General features: G+C 43.6%; 1 protein-coding gene across 3 annotated transcripts in view; it reads left to right on the forward strand.

The window, feature by feature from the left end:
- The window catches only part of LOC121081583 (myosin-3-like), a 36,726-nt gene that overhangs the window by 21,944 nt on the left and 2,818 nt on the right, over nucleotides 1-11,964 (forward strand). For all 3 annotated transcript variants that reach the window (XM_040580753.1, XM_040580761.1, XM_040580768.1), the window contains 21 exons: nucleotides 323-446; nucleotides 538-674; nucleotides 751-1,006; nucleotides 1,185-1,427; nucleotides 1,805-1,981; nucleotides 2,062-2,207; nucleotides 2,295-2,385; nucleotides 3,457-3,846; nucleotides 3,955-4,081; nucleotides 6,374-6,492; nucleotides 6,991-7,187; nucleotides 7,392-7,575; nucleotides 7,822-7,987; nucleotides 8,631-8,755; nucleotides 8,956-9,264; nucleotides 9,350-9,553; nucleotides 9,685-9,810; nucleotides 11,121-11,291; nucleotides 11,381-11,485; nucleotides 11,558-11,653; nucleotides 11,777-11,914. In XM_040580753.1, coding sequence (XP_040436687.1) covers nucleotides 323-446; nucleotides 538-674; nucleotides 751-1,006; nucleotides 1,185-1,427; nucleotides 1,805-1,981; nucleotides 2,062-2,207; nucleotides 2,295-2,385; nucleotides 3,457-3,846; nucleotides 3,955-4,081; nucleotides 6,374-6,492; nucleotides 6,991-7,187; nucleotides 7,392-7,575; nucleotides 7,822-7,987; nucleotides 8,631-8,755; nucleotides 8,956-9,264; nucleotides 9,350-9,553; nucleotides 9,685-9,810; nucleotides 11,121-11,291; nucleotides 11,381-11,485; nucleotides 11,558-11,653; nucleotides 11,777-11,914 — 3,631 coding nt within the window. The remainder of the gene's footprint in view (nucleotides 1-322; nucleotides 447-537; nucleotides 675-750; nucleotides 1,007-1,184; nucleotides 1,428-1,804; nucleotides 1,982-2,061; nucleotides 2,208-2,294; nucleotides 2,386-3,456; nucleotides 3,847-3,954; nucleotides 4,082-6,373; nucleotides 6,493-6,990; nucleotides 7,188-7,391; nucleotides 7,576-7,821; nucleotides 7,988-8,630; nucleotides 8,756-8,955; nucleotides 9,265-9,349; nucleotides 9,554-9,684; nucleotides 9,811-11,120; nucleotides 11,292-11,380; nucleotides 11,486-11,557; nucleotides 11,654-11,776; nucleotides 11,915-11,964) is intronic.

Below are 11,964 nucleotides of genomic sequence, written 5' to 3' on the forward strand. Positions count from 1 at the left end.
CCTATTCTTAAAACTCATTAATTTTTTGAGTTCACAGCTAACCTAGTGAACTGGCCCCTTGATTAGTGTAAATGACTGTGGCATAGATGAGCAGAGTCTCTCAGATCCAGAGAACAGACCGTCCGTGCCTTCACTCTCTGAGGGATGTAAGACATGCTGGGAGCCTACGGAACTGACCAGCTTCTTACTGCTTTGCTGTTTAAGGCTGGAGGTGTGAGTCAGACTCAGCCTTCCCCTGTACCTTCAGAGTGACAGCTATTCTTGTAGCATCCTGTGCACTAAAATGATGCCGATGGTTAAGCTTTTTCCTTTATTTTGTCAGATACCGCCTTCTGAATGCTGGTGTCATTCCAGAAGGACAGTTTGTTGATAGCAAGAAGGCATGTGAAAAGTTGCTGTCTTCCATTGAAATAGATCATACTCAGTACAAATTTGGACACACTAAGGTAAACATTTAGTTTTTCCACACAATGAGAAATCATCCATTGCATTGAAATACAAGCCCAGCAATGACTGATCTCTGTTCTTTGGTTGCAGGTGTTCTTCAAAGTAGGTTTGCTAGCTGTCCTGGAAGAGATGAGAGATGATTGTTTAGGACAACTGATCACACAGACACAGGCTTTATGCAGGGGATACCTCAGGAGACTTGAATTTAAAATAATGCTGAAGCGAAGGTGTGTGTCTTCTGTGAGGTCTGATGTCTCAAAGCTGTGCTTTTTTCACAGTACTGATGGATCACTTCGATTTCAGGGATTCCATCTTCTGCATTCAGTACAACATCCGTGCGTTCATGAATGTCAAGCACTGGCCCTGGATGAAGTTGTTCTTCAAGATAAAACCCCTCTTAAAAAACGTGGAAACTGAGAAAGAGATGGCCATGATGAAGGAAGAGTTTGAGAGAACAAAAGAAGAACTGGCTAAATCAGAAACCCAGAGGAAAGAACTGGAAGAAAAACTGGTGACTCTGGTGCAAAAGAAAAAGCACCTGCAGCTGCAAATACAGACTGTACGTAATTTAAAATATTCTGGCTCCTGAGATTACATCAGTTTTGTATGAGTGTTCAGGAAAGGTCTGAATGGAAATTCTGTTATTTCATGTTCCTGTTGCATAATGGGCAGGTGATTTTTGCACGTGTCAATGCCAATGTGTGATAACAAAACACGTTTCTGTTTTCTTTAAAAAGGAAAATGAAAATTTGGCTGATACTGAAGAGAGATGTGACCAGCTGATCAAATCAAAATTCCAGCTGGAAGCAAGATTAAAGGAGTTAGTGGAAAAACTGGAGGATAAAGAGGAGATAAATGCTGATCTGGCAGCCAGAAAGAGGAAACTGGAGGACGAATGCTCTGAGCTGAAGAAAGATATTGATGACCTTGAGTTAACATTGGCCAAGGCTGAAAAGGAAAAGCATGCCACAGAAAACAAGGTATTTTTTATTTCTGCTTTTTGCATGTTTAATAATAGTTGCGCTATCTATACATAAGATGTAAAGGTGCAGTCAACTTGAACAATAACGTGATGCTGTATAAGGAAACCTATAGGTTTGATGTTAAATTTGCTCACCTCTATTGTGCAGGACAACCAACCCGTAAGCATACAAAAATGCTTTAAGATGAAAGTTCAGGGTTGCTTTGTGACTTCAGAAGGGTTGATAGATAACAGAGATTATATAGCTTGACCATATAATGCAACTAATGAAGTCTCTTTGGTAGCCTGGCAAAGAGTTTATTTCCTTTGTGTGATCGCTAGCCTATATCAAAGACAAAATTGTTAATGATCTTCAAGTATTTTGCCTTACAATAGGTTAAAAATCTAAATGAAGAAATGACAGGTTTGGGTGAGACTATTGAGAAGTTAGACAAGGAGAAGGCGGCCCTGCAAGAAGCCCACCAGCAGGCACTGGATGACCTGCAAATTGAGGAGGACAAAGTTAATTCCCTCACCAAAGCCAGGATCAAGCTGGAGCAACAAGTGAACCATGTGAGCATGTTCAACACAAGAAGAAGGGGCAGATTGTTCAGTTGTTCCATCAGTCATCTTTATATATGTTTATGTTACAGGTTGAAGGATCTTTAGAACAGGAAAGAAAAGTTTGTATGGATCTTGAACGAGCAAAGAGAAAGCTTGAGGGAGACTTGAAACTTTCCCAGGAAACCATAATGGATCTGGAGAATTCTAAACAACATTTAGATGAAAAATTAAGGAAGTATGAGAAAAAAAGTCTGTGTCAAATTTACTATTTGATTTTAACTGGACTTACTTTCTTTTTATTAAAATAACATTTCCTTCACAGGAAAGACTTTCAGTTTAACCAGATGCAAAACAAGATTGAGGAACAGCAGAATTCAGGTACTCAATTGCAGAAGAAGATCAGAGAATTGCAGGCAAGAGAATTTGTATAAGTACTTCATCATTACTGTTTGCTTCTTTAAACTGTAGTAGCATGAATAATGCTTGTCCAGAGTTGGTAACTAGTAAAATCTCTGACCTAGTCACAGTAATTAACTTGATAGGTTGTAATAATTTTCTCCACGCAACTGCAGTGGGTTGACCCTGGCTGACCACCAGCTACCCACCGAGCTGCTCTATCGCTCCCCCACTCAGCTGGATGAGGGGAGAAAAATACGACAAAAGGCTCATGGGTCGAAGTAAGGATGGGGAGATCACTCACCAATTACTGTCACAGGCAAAACAGACTCAACTCAGGAAAATGAATTTAATTTATGACCAACCAGAGCAGAGGAGGGTAATGAGGAATAAAAGGCTGCCCATGGATCACGGCCTCCTTCGGGCACCCCCTGCCCGGCAAGGGGTCCCACACGGGCTGTGGGGGGACACCTGCTCCCCCGTGGGTTCCATGGGTGGGAGCACAGCCTGCCCGGCCAGGGCCTTCCCGCGGGATGCCCGGGAACCTCTGCTCCACACCTGGAGCCCCTCCTGCCTCCTCCTGCCCTGCCCGGGGGGGCTGCAGGGCCGCTGCTCTCACTGTTCTCACTCCTCTCTTCTGACTGCTGCTGGTGTTGTGCAGGGTTTTTCCCCTTTTTCAACCCGCTCTCCCCAAGGTTCTGCCATCGGTGCTGGGCTGGGCTGTGGCCAGTGGCGGGTCTGGCTGGGAGCTGGCTGGCCCGGGCTCCATCGGCCACGGGGGGCTTCTCGCAGCTTCTCACATGCAGCACTCCTGTAGCCCCCCGCCACCAAAGCCTTGCCACGCAAACCCGATACAACAACAGAAAGCTGTGATCTGAAGGTAGCGTGCATTGATCCGTATAGGTCTTTTCCCATTGGTAAGCCTTTGCCTACATTGGCAAAACAGTAAAATTTAAAGGGACTTTGTTTTGCTTATAATCTCCAAAACAATGGGCTTTGTGTTCTACTATGAGAGTAATGCATTAGCCTAAGCATTGAATTATCTGGTCCCTTATTAATTCCTGATGTGATGTCTCCTCATTACATAGGCCCGTGTTGCAGAGCTGGAAGAGGAGATTATGAGTGAGAAAGCAACGCGGGCAAAAGCAGAGAAGCATTGTGATGAGCTGGCTAATGAGCTCGAGGAAATCAGTGAAAGACTTGAAGAGGCTGGAGGAGCCACCACGGCTCAAACTGAACTTAACAAGAAGCGTGAGGCAGAATTTCAGAAGATGCGTCGCGACCTGGAGGAGGCCACGCTGCAGCACGAAGCCACGGCTGCGGCCCTGCGCAAGAAGCACGCGGACAGCACCGCTGAGCTTGGGGAGCAGATCGACAACCTGCAGCGAGTGAAGCAGAAGCTGGAGAAGGAGAAGAGTGAGCTCAAGATGGAGATTGACGACTTGGCCAGTAGTACAGAGACCATTGCTAAGTCCAAGGTGTTTCTTTATAAGCGAAATACATGAACTGGCAATATTTCTGTCTGGTGGGGCCGTAACGCAATACACACACACGTACGCAGTTTCTACTTTCTTCTTCTCTTTAAGGCTAATCTGGAAAAAATGCACCGCTCCCTGGAAGACCAGATGAGAGAGGTAAAAGCCAAATTTGAGGAAAACCAGAGAAATACAAATGACATGGTGATACAGAAAGCCCAGCTCCAGACAGAGTCCGGTAAGGAAGGCACAAAGCTCTGCTGAGGGGAAGTTTTTCCCTTCTCAGGTGGTACCGCATGTGAGACCTAGCTGTAACCAAGGTGCGTATTCTCCTTCCAGACTCATTGGTACAGGCAGAGACAACGTTAGAAATAAATCAAAGGAAATGAGTCGATGAGTGACACTTTAAAGTTCATAAGCCAATTGTAAGCATCGTTTGCTTAGGTAAATAATTCCCCAAATGATGTGATATAGCTCGCTGATTCTGTGCAGGGGGACTGGGAATTTGGGACAGTCCCAAATGATTTGATCAACTTGTTAGAACTGCACTTTCTCATCCAAGAGTGTACGTATTCACTGCGTGTACAGTATCTCTGTGTGTGTTACTCTCATGAAGCTTGTTCATGCTCCCACACAGACTTCTTGGAACAGTGTGAATGATGAGTGTGAATGCTGCTCGGTCTGACCAACTGCAAGGTCAGAGATCTCAAATTCAAATGTCACTGAATTGACTTTAACCTTCTGAATTTTAGAGATTATATGCAATAGCAGATCAGGGAGTGCTGACACATGCTGTTCTAGCAGCTAAGCCATAGGGCTACACCTGCCATGAAAACCCTTTTAATGTGAATTTATATGAACTTATATGAATGAGCTCTATAGGCACATCTGTATGTGGATGGTGATACAGTTACAAGGGAACAGCAGACCAAAGAGGGCCCAGCATATGAAAGTCTCCCAAAATCTGCTAACCTTTAGAGGCTAACAGTCCTGATGAATCCACAAGAACTGCCAACCTCAGAACACCAAGACCTGCCAGATCAGCCCAAGGCCACTGGCAAACACCAGCATTGACAATGGGCTGTGTAACTGGGTCCGCATCCGAGAGGGCGGTGACTGCCCTACACAAAGACTGCAGGATTATACGTGCCACCTGATGAAACCAGGAGCCCCTGAGGGGTTTTCTGACCGAGCGCTGGCCCGTCAGTACAATCCTCTGCTTCTGAGCAGGGAACTGGGGTTGGCCATCCAGGTGTTGCTCCTGCTAGGGCTAGATGGGTGAGTGTGTGTGTGAGTGAGCTGAGAAGAAATAAGCGAATGTGCTGTGTTCAAGGTTTCCTGGCATTAATAACAGCTTGAGGCTAATAACTGTAGCAACTTTATTAATGAAAGGTGTTCAAATAAATACTGGTTGTGATCTGTGACTCCCCCATTTCCATCCCTTATCAGGGAAAAGGGAATTTACAATAACTTTTGATGGAAAATGTCGTGTGGGAACACACAGACCCTAATCAAATTCTTTCTTCTTTTCTTCGGAGTGATCTTTTTGAAGTGATCATGCTTGCAAGATGATTCTGTAAGTCTGACCAGTTCGTTTTAATGTCACTGTGCATAGTGCTTAAGGGAATTCTTAGGATGAAACTGAAAACTTGAGAAAAAAATCTGAAGTAGCTCAGGAAAAATCTGAAGTAGCTCAGGAAGAATCTGAAGGTGATGATATTGGAGGGCTACAAGAATACCCAAGAATTCTAGAGATGACAGTATGGGCTATAGACACCTCTCCAAGAAAGGAGAGATGTGTTACTTCAGCCCACAGGATAGAGGCTGGCGTAGAATAAATGTTTTCCAGTCAAGTAACTATTGATAACAGGAGTAGGAAAGCAGAAGAAACTGCCTAAACCTGTGCAAAGTGGTAGAGAGCATTGAAGTTTTTAGTAGAAGACACGGTAAAATGGGCTGTGAAGAAAATGCAGAATAAGCTAGAGAGAGTGATACAACTTAAAGAGAAATGTCGACACCTAAAGACAGGATTTCCAGTTTCCCTAATGTTCTTTTAAAAAAGGATGTCAGTGTAGAAGAAGTTTAGGAGGGATGACAAACAAGAAAGGAAAGAGAAAGGAGGGTCTGAAACCACAGAGAAACTAAGTGCTATGCACTTAAGGAGTTAAAGCTGAGAGAATTGTGGGTTAAGTATGTATATATGGAGGTCTGAATGAACAGTGATTAAATCAGAATAGGAGTAACACCGAAGGAGATAAATAGGTAAGTGTTGAAGGAGACATACCTGTCTCATAGTTTCATTACTAACCCCTGCATTATTCTAAAAGTAAAGATGACGATAAAAACATACATGCAAGGAGAATGGTAAAATAAGAGTGGTAGAAGTGTTTACATAAAGGTAACAACTGATAAGATAAACAACACTGTGTGATTTCACTTGTCTGTAACTTATTTTTATTTATATATGAATGTTTTCAAGATGGTTAATCTGGACCAGAAGGTTCTGGAAACTTGTCTTCTCTTGTCACAGGTGCACTAACTCGTCAACTTGAAGAGAAAGAAACCATAACATTGCAACTGTCCAGAAGCAAGCAGGCAATTACATACCAAAATAATGAACTTAAAAGACAGCTAGAGGAAGAGATCAAGGTAGTGCTGACTCCTGAGCACATGCTAAGGCTTTGAAATATACCAGGTCCTCAGTTTGTTTATAAAACATTTTTGGAAGTTTGTAAATATTGCCGCCTACAGTCCAACACAATAAAATTACTACTGGGCAGGATGTGTACAGTAACCTTGGGGTTTAAGTGCTTTGCTAAGGAGGTCTCTGACCTGTTAAATGTGGTTTCCCTTTTGCTGACGTTTTTTAACTTTAAAGCTCTAGTTTATGTGATTTCATTTGCTTCTATAGCCCCAGGGAAGAAAAGCTACAGAATGTGCCAAGGTGAAAGCATCACTCTTGGTCTTTTCTAGTGGTAGAGCTGAGAAAAGTTTGTTGCAGCTGAAGGTAGCGGCCTGGACACTTATAACCTCTGGTCCTTTGTCTTTTGCCCAAGCTGCAGTGACTATATTTTTAGCATGCAAGGTCATGGGGTTACCTACAGGTTGCAGTTAACATAAATACTTGATATTATGGGTAATTTTTAGGCCAAGAACGCGCTGGCCCACGCCTTGCAGTCTGCTCGCCACGACTGTGACCTGCTGCGGGAGCAATACGAGGAGGAGCAGGAAGCCAAGGGGGAGCTGCAGCGCGCCCTGTCCAAGGCCAACAGCGAAGTGGCCCAGTGGAGAACCAAATACGAGACGGACGCTATTCAGCGCACGGAGGAGCTGGAGGAGGCCAAGTACATAGTAGATGAGATGAACTGTCCAGATGTTATCTACACTGTGTAGAATGTAGACCTACTTTTAGTAGCCTGACCTAAATTATTTTATTGGGGTTTGCATGCACACTTCATTAAAAAACTTCTGATATTGCACTCATTAAATTATGTACGTAATACAATGATTTTTTTAATCATGTGCTTGTTATATTTGTATTTCTTAAGGAAAAAACTCTCTCAGCGTCTCCAGGAAGCAGGACAGCAGGCAGAGGCTGTGAATTCCAAGTGTGCCTCCTTGGAGAAAACGAAGTTAAAGTTGCAGAGGGAGGTGGAGGATCTGAAAGTGGACATAGAGAGAGCAAACATGTTGGCAACTACCCTTAGCAAGAAACAGCAGGACTTTGATAAGGTGATAAATAAACACAGTATATTTTCAATCTAGCCTTCTTAGAAGGCCAAACTAACACTCCCTACATAAGTCAAAACTGAAATCAAGTCGAGTCTCACAGTTAAAAGCTCCTCTAGAGCATGGCAATAAGAATTTGTCCTGTTTTCAGAGACTGCAGTATTTATCTAGTACAGAACACAGCCACAAGTAAAATAAATAAAATACCCCTTTTCAGTACTAGCAGGAAATGAAATTGATGTCTTTCAGGTTGTGACAGAGTGGAAGGGAAAGTATGAGGAGAGCCAGTTGGAGCGGGAAGCTGTCTGTAAAGAATCACACTTGATGACCACAGAGCTTTTCAAAGTGAAAAATGCCTATGAGGAAATCTTAGATCAGCTTGAAACAATTAAGCAGGAAAACAAGGCTCTCAAGCGTAAGTTTTTGGCTGTGGTTTCCCGTTAGCTGTTTGCAGTCCTACCACGACAGCACGCTCTACAAGCTCGCTCATGTCTGCAAGAGGTGCAGTAAGTTACAGGGCTCTGTCACTACTGTTCTGTCAGTTTAATGGGGAATACAAATGTCTCACCCAAAGTGGCCAAGCAAGCCTGTAAAGTGACTAAGCTAATAAAGCAAACGTCCTGGCTCTCCATTTTCTGCTGCAGAGGTGTGGTCAAGGGCATTTAGATGCCACTCCCAGATAAAGCTGGTGCCCTTAAGAGGCTGTGCAGCTCAAGAAAGTGAATTTTGTAGATGCACAGTGAACGTATAATGACGAGACCTGTAATGATACCCTGATGGCCTGTCCAGAGACATAAACACAGGCAGGTATCTTCCAGGCTGTCTGTAAGAAGGGCTGTGAAACCACACTGATGCCCCTGTGTTTATGTCATCCTGCATGATCTGGCTTTATGTTTTTATCTGTACATACATATATGTACACATACAATGGTGTAGGCATGTACGTGTGTGTATACATGTAAGTATAGAGGTATACAAAAGAGTTGTTGAACACAGTCACAAAGCATAGAGTTCAGCTTCTCTGACTACAACAGGCTTATGTCATTCTTATCTCTCAGAGGAAATAGTTGATCTGACTGAACAAATTACTGAAAATGGCAAAATGATGGGAGAGCTGGAGAAAAACAAAAAACAAGCTGAAGCAGAAAAATCTGAGCTGTGGTTAGCTCTGAAAGGGGCAGAGGTGAGTGAGTGTAAATATTTACTGGAAAAAGTAGAGAACAGTCTGAACAGCTTTCTGTTCTCTGTCCTGGGAAGTGGCTGTGTGCAAGGCTGATTGCCATGAAGTTTAGGAGTTTGTGTGAAATTGCTGAGTAACATCACAATGGCTATGTTCTCTAAAATGTTACTTTTGCATTTGTTTTCCCCCTTTTTCTTTTAAAGGCAGCTCTTGAGCATGAAGAGGTCAAAATCCTTGGTGTCAACCAAGAACTGGCTCAGATTAAATCAGAAATCAACAGAAAGATTGCTGAGAAAGATGAGGAGATCGGCCAGTTAAAAAAGAACCATCAGAGAACTGTGGAGACAATGCAGAGTGTTTTGGATGCTGAGATCAGGAGCAGAAGTGATTCCTTAAGGCTGAAGAAGAAGATGGAGGGAGACCTGAATGAAATGGAGATCCAGCTGAGCCATGCCAACCGCGTGGCTGCAGAGGCACAGAAACACCTGCAGGGCATCCAGGGAGCTCTCAAGGTCTTGTTTTACCTTTCTGCTTGATTTACTTTTCAGCACAGTGTCTGAGCAATTCATTAGGACAAAATTGGCTCCTCATATTTAGGACTCGCAGCTGCACTTGGACGATGCTCTGAGGACGCAGGAGGACCTGAAGGAGCAGGTGGCCATGGTGGAGCGCCGAGCAAACCTGCTGCAGGCTGAAATTGAGGAGCTGCGGGCAGCCCTGGAGCAGACGGAGCGGTCAAGGAAGGTGGCTGAGCAGGAGCTTCTGGATGCCACCGAACGAGTGCAGCTCCTCCATACCCAGGTAGTTTGCTTTGCTAAGACAGACGTAGTTTTGTGTTCAGAAATTCAGAGTAAAAACAAATAGTAGTGCATGGTCTCCATGTGTGAGAGACGTAAGGCAGAACTCAAAGCCTCCCTTGTTCTCTTTCACAGAACACCAGCCTTTTTAATACAAAGAAGAAGCTTGAAACTGATATGGCGCAAATGCAAACTGAGATGGAAGATATTACTAATGCAGCAAAAAATGCTGAAGAAAGAGCAAAGAAGGCAATCACAGATGTGAGGATATTACTGTGTTTTTCTCTTCAGATTTTCAGGGCTTCCCAATGGCATTGCTGCTGGGAGTTAATGTAAATATTCTTGCCCCTGGACAAAGAACCAGTCTGTGGGCCTGGCTGAAGAGGCTACATGTCAGAGGATTACAGCAACAGGGAGCTTGTCTGACTGACAGAGGAGTTACTGGGGCTGTTGTCATTGTAATGAACTAAACCCACATTTATTTGGTCTAAAACAACTTTCTCCAGTGCTGCTTGAAGATGTAAACCACAAAAAATTCCTGCAGTATTGAAACCTGTGAAGTGTCTAATGTATTTATCTTTCCAAAATCCTATTTGAGAACTTTTCAAATGAGAATTGTGAATTTTCATTCAAAATTGGTGCTATATCCTCCTGTGCAAGGCCAGTGAAACTCAGCCAGGCAATAGGGTTTGTGTATTATGGGACCCAACCTGCTAACGATTTGCAATGCATAGGATCAAACCAAAATCTTGACACTTAAAAACATTAGAGTTGAAATAGAAGGAGAACTTCCCCACTTGCTCATGAAAAAAAAAAAAGGTAATTTGTGTTCTGTTTGAATAAAACAGAAATAGAGCATTACAATGAATTACACACACACATATATATTTATATATACTCATAAAATTTCTAATGCCATTATTCTATTCTCACAGTTTTCAATTTAGACCTTTTCAGGTATTTTGCTGCCAACGCACTTCGTTGAATTTTACATTACTTTAAAGTCACTCAGTATTTCACCAAAATGCTTAATTTGATTGTGTAGATATCAAATGTGTGAGAGCAAAGTATATTCTGGCTTTGTCTTAAATAACATAGGAAACAGCTGAAAACAATCTGCCTTGCAACACTACCCACCCAAGCTATTGTGGCAACAACAGGGCATGCTCTGAGGTGCAGCACACAGGCTCCATCATGCTCCGCGTGTGTTATGCAGAGAAGCCTCTCAGCTGTGCCATGCCCTGCCCCCAGCTTTGCTGTGGTTCCTGCTCTACGCCATGGCACCTGGTGTCAATGAAGGTCACAGCAATGACCACACAGTGAGACAGAGCATTTACCCGTTCTGTCATTCTATGCTCTGCGTGTGCAGCAAGGCAGATTTTTTCCCATCCTTTTTCCTACTCTTTCCTATCATGTGCCTACCACTATCACATCGCAGAAACATCCCCCCCAAAGTAGGACAGGTGGTGGCAGGAATGGTCAGCAGGCATGAGGACTCAATCCTCAGATGGTACACAGCATGCATTGTTCTTCCACATTCTTCCAGTTTCTTGTGTCATCTCCCTTCCAAGGCAGCCGTGATGGCAGAAATGCTGAAGAAGGAGCAGGACACCAGCGCCCACCTGGAGAGGATGAAGAAGAACCTGGACCAGACGGTGAAGGACCTGCAGCACCGTCTGGATGAGGCTGAGCAGCTGGCTCTGAAGGGAGGCAAGAAACAGCTCTTGAAGGTGGAGACAAGGGTGGGTACCTGCACTGAACATGGGTGTCAAAGATACTTTTCTTCTCTGAGTCATGTGTGAGGGCTCAAGCCAATTGATTGTTTCATCAGATCCGAGAGTTAGAAGCCGAGCTGGAAGAAGAACACAAACAATCTGCAGAGGCTGTGAAAATCACCCACAAATATGAACGGCGTCTCAAAGAACTTACTTTCCAGGTGAGCATAAATAGAAAGCAAGTCTTGTGATGCTTGGTCTCCCAAGGATATATACACATTCCGTTTCCACAGAATGAAGAACACAGGAAGAACATGATGAGGTTACAAGATCTGGTAGATAAACTGCAGATGAAAATCAAATCCTACAGGAGACAAGCTGAGGAAGCTGTGAGTCACTAAACTGAAGTGAATCCTTATCTACTGTTTTCTAGGACTGTCATTTTAAACGTTGTCTCTGTGCCCCAGCATGCTGCTGGATCATTTTTATTTCTTTTTGATTTGCCATTTCAGGATGAACAATCCAACACTAATCTCTCCAAATTCAGAAAAGCACAGCATAAGCTAGAAGAGGCTGAGGAAAGGGCAGGTATTGCTGAGAGTCAAATAAACAAGCTGAGAGCTAAAACCCGAGAAGTCCCCACTACAAAGGTAAGCCTTTGTTGCAGGAGGCAGGCATGCAGTTTGTACTGTTTACTCGA

Source organism: Falco naumanni, chromosome 1 (genome assembly GCF_017639655.2).
Source record: "Falco naumanni isolate bFalNau1 chromosome 1, bFalNau1.pat, whole genome shotgun sequence".
Classification (NCBI taxonomy): domain Eukaryota; kingdom Metazoa; phylum Chordata; class Aves; order Falconiformes; family Falconidae; genus Falco; species Falco naumanni.